This window comes from Melanotaenia boesemani, chromosome 11 (assembly GCF_017639745.1).
Source record: "Melanotaenia boesemani isolate fMelBoe1 chromosome 11, fMelBoe1.pri, whole genome shotgun sequence".
Classification (NCBI taxonomy): Eukaryota; Metazoa; Chordata; class Actinopteri; order Atheriniformes; family Melanotaeniidae; genus Melanotaenia; species Melanotaenia boesemani.
This window is the reverse complement of record NC_055692.1, coordinates 22,700,447-22,725,617: the sequence shown is the minus strand read 5'-3', so window position 1 is coordinate 22,725,617 and position 25,171 is coordinate 22,700,447. Positions and strand designations below refer to the sequence as shown.

General features: G+C 39.1%; 1 protein-coding gene across 4 annotated transcripts in view; it reads left to right on the top strand.

The window, feature by feature from the left end:
- Nucleotides 1-460: 460 nt before the first annotated feature.
- The window catches only part of rtkna (rhotekin a), a 50,484-nt gene continuing 25,773 nt past the window's right edge, over nt 461-25,171 (top strand). For 2 of the 4 annotated variants that reach the window (XM_041999593.1, XM_041999598.1), the window contains exon 1: nt 462-953. In XM_041999593.1, coding sequence (XP_041855527.1) covers nt 843-953 — 111 coding nt within the window. In that variant the 5' untranslated portion in view covers nt 462-842. Of the gene's footprint in view, nt 954-15,173; nt 16,117-25,171 lie in introns of those variants that run through there. The other 2 variants (XM_041999594.1, XM_041999595.1) reach the window with 2 other exon arrangements.

Here is a 25,171-nt window from a genome sequence, read left to right as displayed (position 1 = left end):
TGCTCTGTTGCAGATGCTCATAAATAAAATTTTGCACGATGAAAGCAACGCTCACGCTGCCAAGTTTACAACCCCTTAAACAGACTGCATTATTAGTTTTAAGAAAATCGAAATTCCCTTTGGTCAAAGCGGAGCCAACAGATAATAAATAACAGTATGTGGAAGGTCAAGGAATTCATCTGCTTTTATCCAGTTCCAATGAGAGAGAGATACACCTTTAAACAGCAAAAAAAGTTCATTACCTCTGAAATGTCTGATGAGTAGCAGGACAGACAGATATTTTCTATCTTATTTGTCTATTTTTCTTAGGAAAATTAATTAAAGCTTATAAATTATGGAAAGGACACTGTTGCACACATGTGGTTTCAGTGACTGTCTTTCCTGCTGAATGACCTGCACTACTGTATAAAGGAATGATATTGCAGCAGTAAATCTCTGCCAGTCATCACCAGTAGAGGTCTCCAGATACAGGACGGTGCGAAGTTCTGTCTCAGCTGCGCTCCACATGGGGTGTCACCCTGTCACTGTTCAACACACGCGGGGTCAGTGTTGGCGAAAATGAAAATCGGCTGGGAATGAAGAGGTAATTCTTTCTCTGTCACGACGTGTAGGCTAGTTGCCTCAGTTGCGGCCTCCCTAACGAAGGAAGACATAGCCTACAGGGTTTCATTCGGGGTTTGCGTAAAATCTCTTGACAGTTTTCGCCGTAGGGATCGTTTTGTGCCACTTGGATTTGAGTTGGACTGCCTTACGTTTTCGTTTTAGTCACTCCGACTGTGCTTAGTTTATGTTCACACTAACTGGACGGTCCTGTCTGAGAAGTTGTCAGAAAGTAAGAGACGATGTTTTGCCGAAATCAAACCGCGAGAGCCACCGTTGCTCGGGGATCTGCTCTGGAAATGGAAATACGACGGGGAAAGTTCAGAAGGAGCGTTTTCCTGAACGCATCACAGGTAAGCCTATGTTTTGTCCGACAGTTATCACCGCTGCTTCTTTTTCTCCATTCTCTTCACACACAACAACAAACACAGCAAGTGCTCACTGTTGACAACTTTGGTTGATCTTTTTCAAAAATACAAACTATTTGGCAAACATAATCTGGTTCAGAGCTTGTGTGTACGTTGCAGAGCTGTTGTTTCGTCCTCTAATTAAAGTTCCTATTTACTGTTATACACTTTCCCATCACTATGATTATCAAAGATACTTGATATATAATATTCTTGTTATAGGGTCCTGAAATAAATGTACTTTACATTATTTTTTAGTCTTTCTTGATGTTAGGATACTTTTAATATCAGGCTGACACCTTCAAATGGTTTTAGATTACCGTTGTTAATCAGAAGGGGTCGTTTTTAGTTCACTTAGGTCAATTATACCTTTAAATTATCCGGAAATCATTAAGTCTTGGTATTCATATTGTTAGGTTGTTAACAAGCCCTTCATTTAAATAAAGTAGGAAAGTTTCTAAACTTCTTAAAACACGGGTTTCAACCCACACTTATTTCAGTACCTACTTCAGTTTTAATCAAACACAGGACTAGATGAGACAGACTTCATCAAAGGTTTAGAACTTTGTCAAAGCAGTAGCCTTTGTATGCCAGCTGTATCACTGGATAAGAACTGTTTTCTCTTCATGCATGCCTTCCTCTTCCTCTCTACAAAGCTCCCATGTCAGCATCTGCTTCATATTAGCCACCGTTCATCAACAGGGCAAAAGTGACTTCTAATCTAACCTTCAATTATTTTTACTAACAGCCCACTTTATTCTTGATTTGATGGGAAGTTCTCCCTCTTCCGAACTCCTTTCATTCGCTTTCTCCTCCATTCCCACACTTACCTGTGAGCCAACATCAGTTTGCTCTTTGTGTTGATTTTAGAGTGCTGCTGCTTTGTTCTGTTCTTGTTTGGGGGGCTTTGTGCCTGTTGAGTAAAAAGTAAGACTGCATTTCCGGTGTAGTGTGCAGACTTTCTAAACTTTAGGAAAGTGATTTCATTTTGCCAGACAGGAGTAAGAAACTAGGATACCTGTTGACAATTAAGACTCTATTAAGACTCATAGAAGCCTGAGTCAATTGTAAGAGATACTTAGGGCATGTTAATTGTGCAAGGTAGAAAATGGAAACGGCACGGTATTGATTCTAACATTCTTTGACTCTGAATCTCCAATGTTGTTTTTACCCCATGTATGTGTGTGTGTGAGTAGGCATACACACCATCAGCTTAAGCTGTTTGTAATTCATGTCACAGGAAAACACTTCTACCCCTGGGAGATCAGGCACACTCCATCGTATCGATCTGCTGTCAGAATAGTCTGATCTGGTGTCTGAACAGCCCTGAGCTCATATCTGGCCCACAAGTTTGCACCACTAACACGTCGCTTGCTGGAGGTGCAGTTGTGTTTGTGTGGTTAATGGCCACATGGAAGAAATGATGTTTTGAATAGATGTCAACTGATCAGTTTTCTCAGATATACTATATGTACAGACCATTAGAAATTATGGCTTAAAGGTATTTTGGATTCTACATCTGTCTTAAAATCATTATTATGTTGTTTGTATATCCTGACTTCCCTTTTCTCAGCTTGCATATTAGTTTTCCATCAGGGTAAAGACTTTCCTTCCATCCACAACAATAACAACAATGATTGCATCCTTAACTCTACAATCTGTTCTCTCCTAGATCTCAAATAAAATTAATTTGTGTCTTTGCCTTTGTTTCCAATGTTAATGATCCTCTTTCAGAGAGTGGGACTTTCCTCTGCCTCTGGGTGTTCAGGCTCTTTCAATACCTCCGTGGAGCCAGTGTGTGGCATTTCAATGAGGCAATGTGAAAGCACCCTGTTTCCACTGTGCCAGGCCTCTCACATTTGTGCATTTGTTCCAACATTTGAGCCTCTTATGTAAATGTGTGTTTTGCAGGTGACCTGCAAAACACACATTTCCTCTGACATGTTATTATCAAATGAAATGCAACTTTAGGCATTTTTTCCAGTACCGGTGCTAGTTTCTTGCATGAGACTATTTGCTTAGGCTGTCAATTTGGATTTGATGTATTTTTTCCTGATAAAGGTGCTTGCAACATCTTTTAAAATAATAAGTATTTTGCACTTCATGACCACAAGTGTGTGTTTACTTGTTTCATGGATTTCTGTAAATTGTAAATCATAGTACAACAATGTAACTAATGTAAATAAACAATTCAAACTTTTAAAATATTTTTCCAGCAATCTGCTTTGACATCTTGCAATATGTTTCTTCATGAAATCAATTTGCTTGTCTTTGCAGTATCAAAAGGAAATAAATGACTGATGCTTAACCAGTCTGCAGTGTATGTATATCACAAGTTGACAGGGTAATATGGTCAGAGAAAGGAAGACCAGACAAGTAATGAAATGCTCATACGGCATTTGTCCAGAAACATATTCTGCAGCCTTATTGTCATTCCTCCTGCTGCTCTCAGTGGGAGCAGAGAACACATCTGCTTTCTACATCCCTCCTTTGGATCCACAGGGCCACCAGTGTGTCTCTAAACTATCCACACTGTCTTCATCCTCACCAGCTGCTGCCACAGCTGAAGCCACCCAGGCATGCAGTGGGAACTTTGGATGGTGCGGTTATTGTTATGGAGGTGTGGATGGAATGTCCTCTATTTCAGTTCACTGACGTCTTATGTTTAACTCAAGGATGGCCCACACTAGTCCACACACCACTGTGGCAAGCACTGACTTATACAAGGCCAGGATGTGGTTAGGTGCATGTAAAGACACACCCCATCCACCCACACTTTTTCCCAGCCTCTGGGAGTGTATGGCAAGATCTGGGAATCTGCCATGTCTGTTAAGTAAAAGCTTTAACAGTTTTGGGTTGCTGTGTGGTTTGCTTTGGTGGTATGTCCACCTCCACCCTGTGGATCCGCACACTCACCAGTAAGTGTCCAAGCTGAACATTTATGTGGCTTTGGTGAAGTTTACGTTGTTATTTATGTTTCCTTAACTCTGGCTAGAAAGGAAGATGGGGTGCACTGATTTAATAATAACTGAAATTCTCAGTTTGGGTGAAAATACTACAAATAAAAGATCATGAAGCTGAGATTTGGGGATTTTATGAAATGTCAGCAAAATCTTACAAAATCGCTGGCATGGGCAACATAAGACAGGAAAAGTTATGTAATTCAGTGTAAAAAGTTGTGAAAAGGTTTCAGAAATTTTGGTGGAATATCTAACAGTTAATTATGGTAACGGGAAAAAGGTCAGTTGTGGAAATAGCCCCCCAGAGAGACTTTTAGAAGTAAAGATAAGGCTGGGATGACTACTTAGTGAAAAACCGCTGGGCAAATAGTTTAAAATGAACATTTCTGTACATACAGTTTTTAATACTTCAGGGTTTGTTGCATATGAAGAAAGTCTCAAAGAATTCAGAGCAATATCTGAGCACAGAGGTTTTCTTGGTACAGCAGAGAACTGATATTGAATGCTTGTGATCTTCATGTCCTCAGGGAACATTGCATTTCAAACAGACAAGATTATGTAGTGAAACTGCTTGAGCTCAGGAACACTTCTGAAAATTTTTTTTAGCAAACACAATTTGGCTCTGTATCTACAAGTACAAGTTCAAGCTCTACTATTTAAACACATGATGTATATTCAAGATCTAGAAACACTGCTGCTTCTCAGGACCCAAGATCCTTTTATATTAACTTAGGTAGAGTGGAAAAGTGTCCTGTGGTCTGAACAGTCAAAATGTGAAACTATTTGGAAAATATGGATGTTATATTTATATTTTCCTATTTAAAGTGAAGAGGGACCATTCAGCTTATCTGTAAACAGGTCAAAAAGCTTGCATGGTATGGATTGTATGGGATCAGTTCTTCGAGTTGAGATGATGCAACACAGTGGTAAATAGGCCCTTGTTTAACTTTTAAGAAATCATGTCAGATGCATCATATGAACTTCTTACTTTTACTAAATTACTGTTTTGTAAACAATGTGCATATAATTGTATTCACACATCTTTTTGGAAAATCACAGATCATCCCAGTAGAGCAGCTTAAGTTTTTATGGTTTTTTTTAAGTACTTTTTCCCTCTTTATTTTGTGATGTCTTTTATCAGTGGAAACGAATGTATCCTGCTGTGATGTCTCCTAAGTTAGATGTCTGGATGTTTTCTCCAGATGCCTAGATGTATGGTTTAGAGTTCACAGAAGCAGTTGGTAAGCAGTCTCTTGCTCAGCAGCCTCTCAGTGTGGCTTCTGCTTGTGTTTAATGTGGCTTAGTAGGAAACTGTGATCAGCCAGGCCTTTTTATGTAAGCATATCTGTGTTTCTCCTACACAAAAATGAGAGCAATCATAGAGGTTTTGTCAGAACCACACTTTTTTTGCCAGAAGCTAAGTAGCTCAAATCATAAACCCACTAAGAAAAGAATTGCTTACGGTTACTGGTAAACCATCTTAAGCCTCACATTCAAGGCAGCGCTATATACCAAGAAAACAATGGGACATCACTACACTGTAGTCTGAAACCAAGTACTGTTCTAAGACCAGGAAAAGAGGCTCAGGGGCCTGAGGGTTCTAAAGAATGGATGCACTCTGCTTTATTGATTTCTGGAACAACTTCCTTGCCAAAACTGGCCTGCATAGGGTTCTGTGTGTGTGCACCCTGAGGGCTTTCTGGCATGTTGAACACTGCAGGGGTAGTGGGGAGATGCCAGGGAAATTTTACCCCTTCTAAGACCCTTATTCTCAAACAAAGCCCGGCCACTGGAGTTTTCTGCTTGGAGGCTTTCTTGGTATGCTGAGGGATATTTTAACTAGCAAATATTTAACTTTTGTTATTACACAGGCTTTGTGGATATACGTATGAAGCCTTTTTTCCCAGACAACCCCTAAATGAAAAAAAAAATTGTTTAATCTCTTCTTTCAAACAAGCGTAAAATTTAACCAGTGTCCTGTTATTGCTCCCATAGCAATAACTTGAGTGTTTTCTCAGTTTGGTATATGTTTTGTTGTACAAATATTGTATTTAATAGACACCATTTTCACCATTCGATTGTTGAACTTATGGACATTTTCTTTATCTTTTCATGCAATAACACAAGGCTATAATGTCATTTGTTATTTACTACAATTGACCAGACATTTGTTAGTGAATTTCATACATCGGTTATCATTTGTTTAACATTTTTGTTGCACAGTACAGTGAGAATCTCTTTCAGTGTAAAAAGTATTTATTTTCACTGTGTACTTTATGGCAAAACAGCTGACAGTCATGCTGTACTGTTGATGTGTTCATTTGTTGTTGAGCCCCAAAGGCCCTAAAAGTTTGTGTCCTTTTCCTTTCTATGCAATCAAGTCACATACACACAGCATTAGGAACACTCCAGTACAGGATGTCCTCTTTTGCTGACCATTGACTAGTTTGTTCCACAGATCCAAGGACAACACTTTCAGTCATCTATTTCTTGATCGTTGCAAATGTAAATGGAAACATGTAGACTGCTGTTGTGTTGTGGGAGAAGTGTTCTGGTATGTCGTTAGTATCTTTATGTAGCAACTGGTGTCAGGGTGTAGTTTTACAGCTGAGGGTCTGTAGCTTAAGTTACAAGTGAACCCCACCCAACCCCTGCTCCGTACTCTTCTACATTACAATGCTTCACTCTGAACAAGGCGTGAACATAGACAGCAGACATGTTCACTCACAGGAAGTGAGTCACACCTGTCAGGATTCAGTTCGCACATGTTTGTATCTCCATGTAAGTCCTGCACATTCACAATCTGTCCCCACTCTCTACCATTCAGTTATGAATCAAAGCTGATGTTTTGAACCTGCCATTAGTCATTCATGACAGCAGTTTGTCAGTCGCTGCTTTGCATAACAGCGTCCGCACACACATGCACACACAGACACAACGTCAGACAGTGACTAAGCAGCAGTGTCTCCTTGAGCAAGGTCCATTGCTTATAATCAGACAGAGGCTGGCTTTGTCTGTTCTGCATATGCTATCTTGTGAGGCTATCACTACCAGTAACTCGGTTAGTAGACAGGCGTAGAGTTGTGTGGAGGAGACTAAATCATGGGAAACGTTCCCACACTCTGAGATGTGAGACTTCCTCCATGCATCATCAAACCTGTCTCATTCACTTACTACCTTTGTTAAGGCAATAGATAAAGCTTTTGAATCAGAGTAGTTCAGAACTTCCCTACTTGCTTCTATAATACCGGGAAAATATTACAATGGAAGGATTTGGATTTTGCTATTGTTGCAAACTAAGCTCTACCAAGCAATATGAATGGCACTGAGGTGACGTTACAGAGAGATAAAATGTAGTAGATTAGTTTAAGTAAAGCATACAGTAAAATAATGTAATTTCTTCTGGATTAGGTGGAAATATTTAATGTGCGACATTAATTCTGATCCTGCTTAACATCTCCTGTGAACTGAATCTTTCATCTTCAGCACCTTCTCTCATCAGGAGAGTCATATTATATGGGCCATTTCACTACTATCAGGTTTGAGTCCCTTGATGATTTAGGAAAATGGGTTCTTTTTGTCATGTATCTCAGTGCTAACCCACTTTTTTGATCCAGATTTAAACAGTAGGATTACTCCTTTGTGTTTGCTGCTACATAACCATTGATGATTAATATTTGTTTTAGGTTTCTTTTCTTCCTTTTTTCTTTTATTGTTCATTTCTGTTTACACACCCCAGCAGAGGCCTTAACCTATGAGCTTGGCTCAAACACACTGCAGAGCAGATCTTGACGGTCTCATGCCAAAGGTATCTTCTTCCTGTGAACACAAGACCCCCCTCTGAATACTTCTCTGTTAAACACTGACAAAAAAGGCAAACACGCATGAATGACTAGATTCCAATGTGTGGTGTCGTTTACAGTGCACAACACTTGCTGTCAACCCCTTTATCACAGAGGGCTTAGAAACACGAGAGGCTTTATTCCTATGAGGGAAAAAAAGTCTCTAACAGATGTGCTCTATGTGAAGAAATGCAAATAGTTGTAGATTATGTCAGTTTATGCTATTTCTTTCCTCCAAATCTTAAAATTAGTGAATCAAAGTTGGGTAGTTTGCCATATAAAGCAGGCAGGTTTCAGTTTTTTCACAGATCCCAACTTCATGAAAAGAAGTCATTTTGAACGCATTTCATGTTCTTAGTTAAGCCTCTAACTTCATTAAGGACGAGTCACTGACCTTCAGGTCAGTTAAGCTGAAGAATACTGGGCATACCTATGTCAGCCCAGTGCATTACACCTTTTCTTCTCTTCCTCTAAGTCTTTTCTCTCATTTTCTTCTGCACAAACAATGCATTTCTCCCTTGCTAAGACCACCTGACTTTACTGTAAAATAGATGGAGTCAGTGCCTCTCCTTCATACAGAAGAAATTATGGTGAAAGGAACTGACGCTGAAATAGATTACATATGCTTGTGTGTGTGAAAGGTAGGTGTGTTCTACATGCCCTTTCACCATTGTTTTCATTTTGTGCAATCTCACTTAGATACTAAGTAACCTGCATGTCCACTTCCAGTGAACTGCATTAGATCTACAATAGGTCTCATTTTTCTGTTTGCAGAAAATGAGTCAGAATTCACAACTATATGAATGGCCACTTTTCACAACATAGTGTGAACTGGAGCTGACACGTTGGGACTGTTTGGAGGAGGGGCAAAAGGGGCACAAGCACCAATGATGTTGTCTGTTTTGTTGATGCTGAGCAGGTGTTTAACTTTATGAGAGCAGATGGTTCTATTATGCATGTCCGCCTTCCCTGCATGCTGCATAGTGTAGTCCCTGCAAGCATGCTAATGTTTTAATGTGTGTGTGTTTACTGGGCCCAGTAAAGCAGACGGTGTGATATCAGATCTTGTATCATTATGTTGTTCCTGCTGCCTTAGCAGCAAATTTCTTTGGTCTTTTGCTACTTTTCTATTATTCCCCCACACTTTAAGAAAAGGAAATCAGTGTAAAGATTCACTGTAAGCTGAATTTGAATGATTACTAATTGCTACTGTTGCTGGTAATAGTCCTGTAGGGAATATTTAGGACAGATAAGAATGATTCATTATTACAAAAAACTTACATTTTTTAAATTGTTCTTGATGGATCCGATTTAAAGACAGTAAGCAACATTTCTAAACACTTAACAAGTCGTCACGTTCAAATTTAAAAACAACACAAGACATCTGCTGAGGCAGAGTTCTGGTGGAGGAAAAATCTGTTTTAAATTGTTAAATACATTTAATATCTTTAATCTTAAATTTGCTCAAAACCTATAACAGTATGCAGTACATATAGCAAATCAGAATTTTCCTAAATGCTCTCACTAATATGATTAATTAATTAATCGACTAGTTATATTTTAATCAACTGTTGCTTTAATTACATCAGATCAAATGTGTTGATTTGCTGTTTGGCTGAATTTGAATTTAATTTAATGTATATGAAATTGACAAAGTCAAGTCAAATTTAAACATTTTCATTGTGTTTGGGTTTTTAATATACTAAATCTGATGTCTGATGTAGTAAATATAGATCATTGATCAGTGGCTGTTGAGATACATTGCTACCTTTTGTATCTGTGGCATGTGGGGCTCACCAGGGATTTTCCCAAAGTTCAACTCACCAGCCAAAATAACAAATTATATGTGTGACATCATGTTAACCACCAAGTGGTAAACCAGCTTTAGAGATCAGTTTGCGAAAGCAAAACCGTTACATGAACATGATCTTGATAAATTATTATGCTGAAACCTTGAAATGAACATGTTTTATTCTTTAAAAAAGAAAATTCACAATATCTTCATGAATCTAAAAGAAAATGTCAGAATAAATTGCAGAAATAAACACTTTCCTCAATATTTTGGTGTACTAATTGCCACAAACCTCTATCCTTGTTCTCTTTGGCAAAAATCTTAAAACTATAAAGATGTTATGATCTTGTGTCAGTTTGAGTTATAGCTTCCTGAGTGTCCTCTCTGTAGCTGTTTAGATTCTTGAATTGCTTCTGCAGATGTTTAGAGTTCAGGTTCTTGTTTTAGTTTCTAGACATATGTATGTTTACTACAGAGTGCTGCCCCTTGGTATGACCTCTATAATAAAAACATCTATTATAGCATGGCAGAAACTACTTAATGGCATATAAATGTATTTGAATTAATTTTCCCCTTAGTTTTTGCAGTTTATGTTTGAAATGTGTCTTTTCTTTGTTATGTCCTTACTGTCTCCCATATGTTTGTTAATATTGTCATGTCTGGATTTAACTGGCAGTAAATAGGATGCCATACAATTTGACAGTTGGATGCAGATGCTCAAGAGCACTAAAGTTAGAAGTTATTACTACTATGCTTGCGCTGTTGAACTAGATCTCAGGCGGAGGTGTGTGTTGCTGTTGCTACAAGTGTTCTGCAGAGGGAGCCATTGCTCCATTTCATAGTCATCAACAGCACAGAGACAACTTTGTTCTTGTTCTCATTTCCTTTAGAAATTTTGACATTGCATTATGTTCAGTATGTCTTACAGCCATTTATAGTCCTTTTTAGAGCATCATTCACACTTTTAAGTGAAAATGAATTGCCTTGGTGCACATATCCTCTCAAATCCACACACTATTTTCCATGATATTGCACAGCCTGCACCCCAGGGCAGAAATCAATGGAGATGAATTTCCTAATGAGCGACTTTCTCTCCCACGGAAGTGTCTGCTCCCACAGAGTGATGAGTTTCTGCATACTCCTGTGTACGGCTGAGGTAGTGTTCCTGAAAGTCAGCAGTGATTCTGAGAAGCAGCGAACTGCTGAGGTGTGTCTTTGTTTTGTTTTTGTTTTTTTTTTTTTGCGTGTATATGTTTCTGTATGAGCTACTTGAACCTGCTTTTCCTTCACAGTTAACAGCATGAGGGGTAATGTTGATACTAGATTGACTAAGCGATCTACTCCCCACAGACTGTGACGCGACCATTTTTTTCTTTCAGTATAAGAATTCCAGTTAAAGAAAAATATCTGTTGCGTGATTTGTGGGCCCTTTCCTGACTTTTCATCTTTTGGTTGCTCAAACTTTGATGATTAATAATGGAGCAGGATGCATCTCTTACTTAATCTCAGAGGAGAACTTGTATCACTTTGGTAGACTTGTTATCACACAGTAACTGATGACACCTAATAACAAGGCAGACTTCTGGTTCTCAGTGCAGGTTTTTCATGCTATAAAACCATGAAGTCACCTCCAGGGGGAATTTCTCTATGAAATGTCTGGTTTCACAGTTTATCACAGGCTGATGTTATCAAGCTGAGCAGATGTGACTCAGTGCCTGCTTTAAAACAGCCACTGACATTCAGACCTGCTGAGTCAGATTTTTTTTTTCTCTCTCTCAGTTGATTACTTTAAAATTATTCCTTGTTTAGATCTGAAACTGCAGTCACAAACATTTTATTTGATATTTGTGGTTGAAAAATACACACTCTTGTGCAACTTGAATAGTTGTATTTGTTTAATTTGGAGACCGTTTTGCTGCAACTTCATGGTGTATGTGTATGTCTGAGTCTATTTATATCTAGAATATGTATTTTTAAATACAAGTATAGCTCTGTGTTTGTATATCTATTTCAAATGACTGGGAGCTGTGGTGGGGCTTAGTTTTCAGATTGGGTTTAGATGACAGTCAAGGTTCTTTGTTGTGGTTTTGGGCCTGGCTGCCGAAGGGTCTGGTGTGTTTCCCTGCCCTGCTTTATGGCCACACTGAGCGGCTGACAGCTTTCAACCTTTTGTATAGACTCACACTTGTGTAGCGCTTAATGTGAAGTCTGCTAATGACCCATTGATTTGAATCAGGTATGTTGCGAGGGGAAACTTGTAAAGCCTGCAGGATCCTTGGTATAGGGATCCAATAAGAGTGATTAGAAGTTTAAAATGACATTTAGTGCAGCATGTCAGTTTTCATAACATCGCTCATTAGTTAACTGTCTTTTTTATGTTGTGGAATACTTCCTAAACGTGGGGAAACTTTGTCCAGAGACATGTGGAGTCTGGTGATATTAACAAATAAATTCAAATTATTACATTATTTTTCCTTATCCTTTGCCGGTCATTTTTTCTACTTGTGTATCATTTGATTCTTTAGTTCAGTAGCTGAGATTTGGATGTCCTGCATTTCTGCAGAAGAAATGCAGGACAATTTTTGACCACCCTGGAAATCAGATTACACAGGTTGTAAAGAGCCCATATAATGCTCATTTACAGGATTATTATTTCATTATGAGTTAGGCTGCTACTAATTGTTTGAGAAGCTAGGCACTGAGCAGACGTTATGTAAATGAGTTTCCTTGTAATGTGAAATAAATGGACTACAGATGAGCCATTTGAGGCAGCTCTGGGGCAGTTTTTTGCAGTGTGAGAAAACAACTCCCTTTGGTGAGGACTTTCTTAAATTAATGTTTAACATTTGCAAAATGTTGCATACACACTGGTGACTGTAACTTAGGAGTCAGACAGGTTATCTTTCATTCAGAAGGTTTCTGGTTCACTCCACAATGTATGTCAAAGTATCTCTGGGCAATATACTGAACTCTACGTTGCCAACCATGTGTCCATACTTTCCAAGTTGTTTCAGATAAAAGTTTCTGTTAAATTAAAGAAATTGTAATGTAATGGTGGAAAAGGAAAGCACTCAAAAGCATTAATAAAACATCTTTAAACAAACATCAGAAGACAAACTTACTTACAATAGAAAAGAGGGCATTTTTATTAAACTTTTAGTCATGAATGGTTACATAAAATGTTCACATTAAAGGTCAGCTCTCTAACTTTTCCTGTGATTGTTTCAAACATTTCAGGAATAACTTGATTTTGGTTTTAGATTGAACAATCTGACAAAAACTTGGGATTGTTAACACCGTGATGACAGAACATCTCATTCAGTTTCTTGTCTTTAAAACTTATCCAGAAGGGGATAAGAGCATGTGTAAAAAGTGTCATGACGACCAGTCAAAATGGAAAATATGAGAAAAATGAACACCTTGTTGTTGCTGTAAGTATTCATGTGTGCAATCAGTTTCTGAAGGCTTTGAAAAACATGATCTGAGTCTATCCTGTTAAGGTGTTAACGTCACTTTGCTATGGACCGATGTGACTTTTGAAAAGAAAAAGACCATGTAAAGTTGTAACAAACCTGAATGTTTTCTTTTGCCTATGATTTATTATTAGACATAAACAGGTTTTAATTTATTTTGACAGTCTTTTCCTTTCCAAATCAAATTAGGACTGACCAGCAAACAATGTCTTTACAAATGAAAATATAAATCTTTTCTGCCCTGCAATGTTCCCTTGGTGGAACACCATCACCAGCTAACCCTTAGCTCTGACTTAACTTTGTTTCCTCCAGCTGATTAAGTATGTGGACAGGAAGTCTTCCATATTCCTCCATGCATCCGTTTAGAAACAACAAAGCTCCGGGTATTGTCTTGAAAGCAGCGCAGCCCTTGCAGAGCTCATTATGTAAGGGTAAGTCTGTATTTGTGTGTGCTTATGTGTGCATATTCCATGTTGTGATCAAGCTTCTGAGTTGGTATTGTATTAACTGATTGTGTAATGCATTGGTTTCACAACTCTCTTATGGCGGCCAATTAGCACATCTGGCTCTGCTACAGTTATAAGCCGTTAATCCAGTACCCTATCAGTAGTTAATCGCCATTTAACATTGCAAAATCCCAGTGAAGCTGAAAGGTGTTTGGACTTTCTGCCAACCACTAATCTAGGGTCTCCAAATACCTGAGTTTGCCTCACCCTTAGTGGCTCTGGGCCAAGAGGCAGCAACACTCAGTGTTTTTGATCTGGTTGCCTCCCTGCCTGCTGCCAGTAAGCCCTGTTATTGAGATAATGGCTATTTTCTGTCTGTTTTTTGTTCAGCCTGTAGGCTTTTGTCATGTTCATCTTTGTGTTTTTACTGCAGATTTACCAGAAACTGTCTTGTTTCAAATAGTTGCCACTGCAACAGATAGCTGGACGAAAAATAAAAAAGATTTCCTAATTTTGAAATAATACAAAATATATAATCCCCACACTTTGTTTTGTGGTTTGTTCAATCTTTTTTTTTCTTTTTAAAGACATCCTTCAATGCAAAGTATGAACTACTGTTAGAAACCCAGTATAATGCCAATAAAACAGTTAAGCCTGCTCGAACAGAAGCTCAGTGTGCTTAACAAACCTGATTTCTGGTTATATTAATATTTTTACAGTTCAGCAATTTGTCAGATCATCTCAGAGGGAATTGGTTAAATATGAATTTACATATTATGGCTTGTGTATCCAATATTGACTTGCTCTCTCACAAAAATCTCAAATGTTTTCTGAGCCCCTGCAACCCTCCCTCTACACATTTAAGTCACCTATTTCTCTTTCCACCTCAGAGCAGTAAATCTCTTGTCTTGCTGCATTTGTTGGTGCCTGCCACAGATTAGTTGGGTGATTTAAAATCTCAGGGTAGAGGCTTTTCTTGGAGAAATGACCCAGCTTGCTACCTGCACCCCTGGCTCTGCTCCTCAGGGGTGAAAGGTCTCTCACAGACCCTTTGTTTTCAACGTTTGCATGTGCAAAAAGTTAAGATCACGTGTTTCAGGGTGTTGGAGGACCATATGTGTGGAGAGGATGTTGGCAAACATTAAATTGAAGAGTTTGATTTAAAAAAAAAAAAAAGATCTTCCTTCTCATGATTAGTCATTAAAATCTAGCAGTGACTCCAATCCACCCCGGTCCCGTTAGACGACATATTAATTAATGTGGCCCAGTAAACACACAACCTGACGCCGGTTTCATATTATGGGGTCGGCTTTTGCTTTGCGCAGTTTGGTTTCACCTACGCCACGCGGAAGCCTACACACATTTCACAGACAACAGTTGTGTACTAGAGGAAAGTATGCTCCTGCCTTTTGTGAGTCTACTGAAGACCAAAAGAAGATTGTAAGACACTTCTTACATGGACTAAACTTTTTTTTCTCATTCTTTTCTTCCAACTCGTCAACTCCAAATGTGAAGTTAACGTGTCTTATGTTTATGAGAATTACCAGGAGACTTCGCGCTTTAAAGGACACAATGTGGGCTTTGAAAAAAAATACTTTTTTTCCTACCAAATCACTATTTTTCTTTCCAGATATCTGTGCGCGAATCTTTCATTTCAAAACAACATAAAACAAAAAATAATATAATATTTTACTCTGTCTTAGAGTTTTAGAGTCGACTTACCAGACATTTCACAGTGTATTTTCACGTAAAGAAGTGGTTCCTGTCACGGTTATAATTTGTTCATTTATTATAAAGCTAGTAAAAAGACGTTACCCACCCCCGCCATGCGAGCTGCTGCGGTATTTGCTATTTATTTGCTTAAAAGGGCGTGGGTGTTGCTACAGTAATCTCTCTCGCTCACTCACTTCTTTTTTCTTATTTTTAAGTTCATTATCACCACCGGAGGCGCGTTGTAGGGGTTAATTTAGCACTGAGTAGGGGATGGCCAGGGCGCACACAGTGAACTACTTGTGTCGATCACTCCCACAGAGGCGATGCCCTTTTGTGGAGAGGTCTCTTGTCACAGCGGACAGACGACATTCACAGTCGGGACACAAGGACACAAAGAGAAGAACTGCATTTTAAAAGGCTCCATTCTTCCCCCGCTGCCGCTGGGTGTAGACTGTGGGTGTTTGAGAGGATCTTTGTTGCCCGGAGAAAAGTGAAGAAGAAGAATAAGCTCTGTGAACGTGTTGTGGGGGGGATTTTACGCTGAAGGTTACTACAGTACAGTCGATGCTGTCATCCACTCCACCCCAGCCTGCTTTTCCCGGAGTTACCTTGTTTTGGATGAGGAGAGGCACTCTTACGCATAGCTTTACGCATTGATTGTGCAAAGAGGTGGCCGCACGAGGCTGCCAGGATGAACTTAGTTTTCGGGGTTCCTGCGGGTTAGAGTTTTAACTCTTTTCACTTAGCTTCAAAAAGAGGTGTATTTGTGGGTTATCTGCTCAAAAGGATGCCAACTGACAAATACGCAAACATGGAGGAAAAACTGTGGATACTAGAGGACCTCAACATGATGTACATCCGTCAGATTGCACTAAGTTTGCAGGTAAGAGATCTCGTTGTTAGGTGACCCATCACTTGCTTCTGCAGGCGTGGTGTTTGGTGTCATTTCACACTTTTGACCAATTTCTCAGAATTGCAAACTGGGTTGGGTGGGTGGATGAAAGTGTGTGAGAACGTGTGTCTGGCTATTTTACTTTTTCGGTTGTCACTGATAAATTAAATCAATATTCAGATGTTTTCCCTTAGTCACAGTACATCTCTATGTTAACTGGCACAGTGTGTGGTTGTGCTTTGGTGTGTTGTAAAGTTTACTGAAGGGCAGCTTAAAGAATCTTTCTATGCCACAAACAAGAGGCTCTGGCAGCGGTGTGGTCTTTTGCTCTACAGATGGCCAACCTCTCACTGACAGCACACAGAAAACAACACTACATGCCTTCCATGTTCTTCTGTCTGTCCCCCCTTTCAGCCAGGGCTCACACACAGCTCACAGCTGCACATTTGTGCCTCATGATTCCCTATGGGATTGTGCATATGTGTGTGTGAGGGAAAATGGGCTCATATGTGTTCTGAGAAAGGAAAGGTTTGCTAATTTACACAAACTTTGTTACTTATTCGGAGGAAATAGTGGAAGAATTTGCCTCTTTTTTTTCTTTTTTTTAAACAAGAGTTTTAAGGAATAGGAGACATATGGTTGTTGGAAATGTATCAGGAATTTCAAAGGGAAATTCCATGGAACCTTTCTGCATTTTCTGGCTCCATAATCTGAAAAGATATCTGCCTGTGTTGCAGCTGTTAAGAGGTGTAAAAAAACAAGGCTGTTTCTCACAAGGTTAACTGAAATCATGTCCAAAAAGCCTGCACATGGATTATATGGGAGGTGATATCTCTCATTTGATATGTTAACCCTGATATTATTTTCCAGTTATTTATCTACCAAGTCCACCGATTGTCCAATGATCTTAAAACTTGCCACTGTAATTCAAAGGGTCCACAGAAATCCGTCTGCCATGTTTGAGTGACCTTAAATGGTTGTTTCACAAAAACACACATTTCCAAACATTGACTAGTGAGATAGGAGCACACCCATGACTACTAAGTGACTCCAGACCAACATCAGCTTGTGTGAAGTTTCTCTTCCTGGATTGTTGTGGTTCCATAATTGTTGCAGTGTCCTTTAAACTCTGATTAAACTTCCAAGTCACTTGTGTTCAAAGATTAAATGCTTTTTTTTTTTTTTAAAGCTTTTATTTGGCCCATGGCACAAATGACTATCACAAGTTCTTTCTTAACAACAACATATACAAGCAGTGATCAGGTTAGGTTCTGTCACACAGTCTTTCTTTGATGGACAGAAACTTGTTTACTGCTTAGATACAGGCTCGAAAGTGGTGCTTTGTCTGATTATTAAATCTCTGACATTATGGTGGAATGTAGGCAATTCTGTCTGAAGATCTTTGTGCTTTAGGCATTTCTGCTGCTTCAGCTTTAGTTTAATTTTTGCTAATTCAATTACAAGGGTAGACATGTAATAATGAGAGTCCAGACTAACCAGATGGGGAGTTCAGATGTGAGGGCTCGCGGCTGAGGAGCAACATTCAACAAAAATTTCAGTTTGTTGGATATTCTTGTTGCTAGACAATCACTTGTTTGCTCTCAAATGTTGATTCATTCAGTCATCCTTCCCCTTTCTCTCCTTCCCCCATGTCTCCTCAGCCTGGGTGGGTTTATGAGACAGGGATTCTTTGTATGTGGCCGAGCTGCATAGCCCACAGTCTAACTGTAATTTCAGCAAGCTATGGATGTTTTTTAGTTGCAGGGTCTTTCATAAATGTCCTGTTGGGTGATCAGGACTTGCAGTTATTAAACTGTAAACCCTTTCTCCTCTTGTTTTCATTTCCCATGTAGCAACATGCAGTGTATCCACATGCATCTCCCACGCCTTGCTCTAGAACATACATACATTAATGACTTATCAAAGCAACCCACATTAGTTTGTTGTTGCTGTTACACAAAATGGGTGTCAGATATTTAAAACAAAACTTGGAGAGAAGATCATGAGGTCCAGCATTCCACAGGCATGTTTAACTGCTGTGTCAGTGGGGGAGAACAGCCATTGTGTTTTCAAGCTCAGTAGGAAGTAAGATTTCTGCTCTTCAGGTTTTAACAAGTCTGTTAGAATAGCAATGGCTACATTCTTGGCTCCAATGCACCATTTCTTTCCTCTTTTTCCCTTGTGAGGCCCACAGTCTCTTCTTTAGTTATATACAAAATGAAAATTGCTACAGGATACAGGATTTGCCTTAGAGCAGAGATGGTTGATGGGAAACAGGAAATGGTCATGTGTAATTACAGTTTCCCACTGGGAGAGATAACATAATGTCACTGAACCTTCCAAATAATAGACGAATATACATAATTTCCTGCTATCAAAAAACTCAGTTACACTTGTTTTTTGACTTTTTACTTCAAATCTAATGCAAGTTTCCAGTCCTTATTGGTTCCCAAGCTTAGCTCCTGCTCTCTTTGCCCCTTATTCCTATTAACAGCATACAGGCCTTTGACTGACACTTTATCCCTGTTTTATATTTAGCCTGCATCAATATTAAATGTCAACATTTGTAAATAAGTCCCGAAGTTTGTTTTTGCTCAGATCATAAAAATTTGTACCGAGCTTGTCATTCTACATGAGTCAGTAATTTGTTTGTGATATCACAGTCCGTTCTCAAAGTGAGAATGAGTGCATTATCTGGCTGCTGCTGATCATGCCATTGATATTATCAAGCCGATGATTACAAGTGCCTTTTGTCTTAACTAGGAAGTGTTGACAAATCAAGTTATGTATCTCATCCCAATTTTTTGCAAAAAAGCAACACTGCCATGCTACAAGATTAACAAAATAAATATTTGTTTACATATTGGCCACAAAACTAAAAGCAGATCTAATGGCATTATCAAACCATCTTTTATAATAATCTATATGTTTATTACACTAGTAAACAGGCAGATAAAAAAGAACTTTAATATTTTTTAACAAATTCCATAGAGGTCTCTAAATACATGTTGACCCGAGCATGCTGTCTTAGCTGTCGCTCATCTCTAACCTTGGATGATTGTGAGCTCACGTGGGGGTCAGATGCCAATTTATTGGCTCATGCTTGACCTCTCACACTCTCCAAAACCCTAAACTTAGCTCTGGCAATGCCTTAGATATTTTTACAGATTGTGGACACTGCAAGCAGGTTGTAACATCCATTGGTTGATACTGATTTCAGAATTTGATTTAGTAATAATTATTAAAAAAAAGAAAGAAAAAGACCTTGCATGCTCTGCTTGAACTGCACTGACGTTACTGCACAGGAATACATTTTCTGTATTATTCAATTTGTTACGTTGCACATATGATATCATGAGCCTGACGACACGCTGTGGCTATCTCAAAATTTCACTATGGATTATAAAGATTTTCACATGTCCCTATTATCCTTAGTAAGAGATGATTCTCTGCTATAGTCCCTTTAGACCCCAGCAATCTCTTGCATTTCTTGCAGGGACTCCTGTAGGGGCAAAGGCCAAATGGACAGCAGTTAATCTCTGCCTGGATTTGGACAGTGTTAAACACTGCCTTACCACAGGAAAAAGGCACACACTTCTCCTTAATTTGACCTGTTTTCGATTAACTACACACTTTACCATGAAACAAATATATAATGCAGCAGATCAGGGTCAATATATCAGTTCATGGAGCGGTTAGCAGTTTGAAGTAAGTGTGTGTGTTTATGTAAAAGTGTGTTTTTGTTAGTTCAGCTGGTGGTTGTTTAGGTAGCCTACTAAGCTACACCAGAAACAAGTGGAAGATGTGTTTAAGCTCACAGTAGCTGCTCTTGAAGTCATGCCTGAGCTAAAACGTATTTCTTCACAACACATAGTTTCTTTGTGCACCACTCCCAAATGAGCTCATGTGAATGTTTGTTTGCTTCTGAGAGTGTGAGCAAGAAAGTATTTAGAAAGAGCAATAAGCTTATACAGTAAGTTGTTTAAGCTTTTAATGAATTATAGGAATTAAGATTATCATCCTGAATTTCAATATGAGGGGCTTTTTATGGGTTCTGTTAATTTGTTTTGAATTAGATGAAAGGCTTTTGAAGACTTGTTGCTTCAGCCTAAATGAACAAACCTAGCCATGTTTATTCAGCATTAATGTTTATGTACATATATTTTGGGTTGTTTGCTGTGTATCTTTGGCATCTGTATATACTAGTTTGCCGTTATTCCAGTACATGCCAAAAGCAAGCATGGTGAATGAGGAAAAGGAGAAAGAGGGCTTTGTATCACACCACACACTCCTACTGCTCCCCACCATGCTGCCTTCTTCTTCTTGGAGTTACACATATACCTCTCAACCCACAGCCATCTAGTTAGCTTTAATTCTTCTGTCAACCATCCGAAACAGCTGGCACCCCACCTTATTTCTGCATTCAAACATTTCCCATACCTTCATAGATGTTACTGCAGTGCTGTATACCCCCCACTGTACCTCAGTCCTCACCCCAGCCATCACCCAGTCAGTGGTTAGAAGGAGCAGCACAGGTCTGAATAGGAACTCTGTGTGAGCAGGAGCAAGCTGGATACTGCAGGCTGATCCAGCTTCCTTTGAAAAACAGCAGGCATTAGCCAGGAGAGTGAGAAGCAGAAAACACCAAGCCAAAGGTGTTGTTATTGGAACACCAACCTGCCTCCTTGCACCTTTTCAGCCTGCCTTATTTTTTCATTCACTCACCCCATTCCCACTTTCTGTTTGAAACCTTTTGAAAGTTTGGCTCTGCTGTTCTTCAGTCTCTCTGCCAGCTCTAAACCTATGTTTCACAGTTTTGTCCCACCCTTTCTTATAATCTCTCTCTAATCTCTTTCTTTTATTATTTCTGCTTCGGCCGGATATGTGCAAAGATTGAAGGAGGAAGACATTTTAGAAGTTTAAATCTTAAAAACTGGACGACTGGAAAACTTATTTTAGGTCAGCAGATTGAATTAGAATCTATGTTGACTTCTTGCATTTATAAGCCGAAATGCTGCTGTTCTCCAGAAGGGATGTTTTATGTTAGGTCAGAAAATATTTTGCAGATGGAAGTGGGCTGGGTGGTAAACTATAAGTAGTCAATAAAAGTATTTGATAATGTGCTTAATTAAGTCTTTTGACAACCTGTTGCTGTATTGTTAACAAAATTAATGCCTTTGTCCGTGCAATCTATGCCATTTTCTTCAATCTATGCCATTTTGTGCTTATGTAAACATAGTCACGTGCAAGATAGCACTTCATGCAGTTACTTTATTGATTGATGTGTCTTTGAGGACTGTGTAAAGTGTTTTTGTGGGTGTTCCTGAATGCATCTGTTTGTGTTTGTTTGCTTCTCTTCTCTTTGTCCATCTCACCCATGTTTCTCTGGAATAAAAGTGTCCTGCAACAGAGAGTAGGTGGAAATTTGAAGAGGCGAATAACAAGTGCTAAGCAAGAGCTCTCTAAGCCAACAATTACCTCCATTTAAAGTGATGCATCCCCCTCGTGAATATTCTCCTGCAGCCTGCAGTAGAGAGCATAAGTAGCATCACCATCAACCCTGTAAATGTAAAGAATGTGTGTTTTAGAGCAGCATGAGTTTGTGTTTAAGCAGCAAGCCAGAGTGTCTGATTGAATCATCGCTCACAGCAGGCTTTTTGGCCAGTGAGCTACTGCATGCATCTGAACTGGCGTCTGAGGTGGCGTCATCGGTGGGTGGGTGAGTGGGCGTGTTTGGCAGGTGGAACAGCTCTGTCCGCTTTGGCAGGGCTGCTGTCAGACCATCTGAGAGTTCAAGCTGCTTTCATCAACTATAAGAGGGAGTTATTTAGGTCTTATTTAATGATGCAATGCTTTTAGTGTCTCCATATTTAATTTCTGTGGCGTCTGTGAGATTTAATAAACAGTGTAAATTGTGGCTTGGTTGTTTTAATGCTGTCAAAATTTGAATCTTTTGAAATGTTAAGTTGCACAGAGAAAGCTTATTAACTTGTGGTGAATGTCTCGCCTTGAGAAGATGGAAGGCTTTGCTGTTGTGAGTAACTTAAATCTGACCTGTCGCAGGGGAATTCCAGGGTTTGGAGGTGGGGGTAGCACCAGAAGCTGGAGGTTTAAGGCTCAGCTAGAACTGAGAGGCGAGACAGCTGAAAGGAGCCTCTTATTGTATTATGAGGTGTTGATAGACAGGGCTGAGCTGTGTATCCCCCACCAATACTAATAATAATAAAAAAAGCTCTGTCTCTCTCCATGATGAGATCAGTGGAACTCTCCAGTTAGATGATGTCATGTTGGGTACTCGAGGTTAAAGGCTCGAGGTCACATTCGGAGAGGCTGTGTGTTTTTAGGAGGGGTGAAACCCTTTGAAGGCTGGTTGAATTTGACATGGACTTTTGTTCTCTTTGCTCTCTGCACTCACACACACACACTGCTTTGACTCAGATCCCATCTGTCTCTTCTATTGGATAGAAATCGTGGCTTGTGGGAAGCCATCTTCCTCAGGTTGTCAGACATGAGGGAGTGTCTGTATGCCAGTATATGTAATCTAATCTTATCCTTAACAAATAAAAAGATTAATCTATCTTACCTTTACTACGTCTGACTCAGAGACTGCACAAAGCCCCCTATTGGTTTTGGGAAAAAACAGGACTTGGTTGGCTGAGACATAAAGCTAAACAGACCAAAGACCCCATATTAACCCCTGTTACACAAATCTCCTCTGTGTCATTGGTCAGTGTGTCAGTGGACACAGAATGGCTGTTGGTTATGTAACAAGCGGGTTTATCATGCTATTTTAGGCCCACATGAACACACACATTCACCTTGTGTCCTCACAGTTGGTGATTACAGCTGTTGTTGGGAGATCCAAAAGGACTGTCAGTTAGTATTTATGTGTTTCTGGATATGATCCTTGCTGATGTAATATGCATAGTACACCAGAAGCGTTGTGAATAATGTTGTATGTCTCATCGTGTTGTTTGTCAGAGTTCTCCTGTTGCAGAAATTTATACTGTTGAAGTGTTAATGCATTTCTTTGGTTACAGTTATGTGACTACAGTCCTGTTTAAATGCCTGCAGAGGTTGCCATGCACTTGTGTGACCTGTAGAGGGCTGGTAGGCTTACCATCTTCAACATGAGTTTCATTGTGAAAATGTGAATTATGAAAAACATTAATCAACAGAGGCATCATGATGCACAATTTGGCTGCACAGTTCAGTTTTAGTTGCCCCACAAATTGGGACTTCATATTGATTAACTTATAAAAATTCAGGCCACCAAACTGAAATGGCCTTTGTTACAAACAGTGGTTTTCTTTTAAATAAAGCAAACTGCATTCATAGTTTTATTTTTGATAAATGCTGTGTCATATTGAGCAGCTTTTCTAATCATATGCAAAAAAGAATGTTCCAGTAGCTGAGCAACATTATAGACAACATTGTACACCTTGAACATAATACAGCAATGAAACAAAGACATAAGTTCAGTCAGAGCCTTATTCAGCCCTGTTGCTACAAAAGAACAGTACAGGAGGTCTGTATTGTTCACAGGTATAACTGCAAACAATGAATTCAAATTACCAATAAAAAAAAATGCTGAAAAATTAATTTCCAATGTTTGGATATTTTTTTTAATTCTGTTTAATATACTATAGTATAAGTCATATTAGATATTTAGTCATATTATTGCAATGGTTGTAAAAGAAAAAAGAAAGTATCCTATAAAAATGGTTGTTAAAAAATATATATGGGGGTTAATCTTGAATTTTCATTCTGAAGCCTATCCTCCCATTTTTGTGCCGTCTGTGGTTGAGTTTATGTGAAATGGTCCCAGAGACCTTAAATCAAACAAGTGCATGTGAACAAAGTGAGTAAAATATGTGAAAGAGAAACACCAGCCTGTCCTCTTAACAGCAGCTGTCAACAAATGCACCAGATTTAAATCTCCTCAAAGCAAACAAAAGTGAAATCTTTTCAGTTTGCACTTATTTATTGTGCAGTTACTCTTCATCTCAAGTAGGCTCTTACTCTACAAATTCAACAGAAACAATACAGTAATGGTTTCTATATTTAGATACATGACGTGCTTAACTACATTGGGAAGGAAGGAATCTTGAGACGGACATTCAGTTGCAGGAAGAAAATGCTTGTTTGGGGATTGTTGTTGGTGAGTCAATAGGAAGTGCTTGATTCTCAGAGGAGGAGATCTGAGTAGGTTAGTCTGGCTGCAGGAACGTCCTCTCATCATGAGAAATACCGTGTAATGACACAATGAATGTTTTTTCTTCAGCTGATCCAGATGAGTTACACGACATCAAAAAACTGAACCTGTCTAGTGTAAGGATACTTGTTTCCAGACCTCCTGAATATTCCCACATTCTCATTGTATTTATTGCTGTTTGATCAGTATAGAATATAGATATGGATAGCTTTAAACCAACACAGTTGCCTGTAAAATCTGTGCATTTCTGCATTGGTGTTAGAGTGAAAATATGCATCCCGCAGCACTTCTATGGCTGGCTCCTTTGCACAGCCAGTCGCTTATAAACCTTAATCTGATTAACTGTGGGATATTTACAGCTCTTAAGTCTGAAGTTATTGAGGCTCATCTTGTTTTTGTTGCACACTTGGAAAAAAAATACTGTTTGACTTTGTTACCATACATGTTGGTATTTTGTACTTATGACCTCTGTGGGAGTGTCCTGTGTCCCTAGCTTGAGGTAAAGGTTTGTATTCATCTACTTACTGGACTTTGTAGCTCTGTTGCTATTCACCAAGCCACTGACTCTCTCCTCCTACATCTTAGTCCTCCCACACATCATCTGCTCCATCTCTGGACTGTGTTCCACTTCTCATCATGCCCAATAACAACACAACAAAACAAATGATGTTTGTCTTGTCTTCCTTTTCTGAGACTATGCTATATCCAGTTGCCTGTATTTAGGAGAACATTAAAACAAAAATGAGAATACTTGATGCTTTATGTTTTTCTTTCCCGCAGGAAACACTTTCAAAATATGTCCTAAACACTCCCTTATGAGTTTCCAGTGTG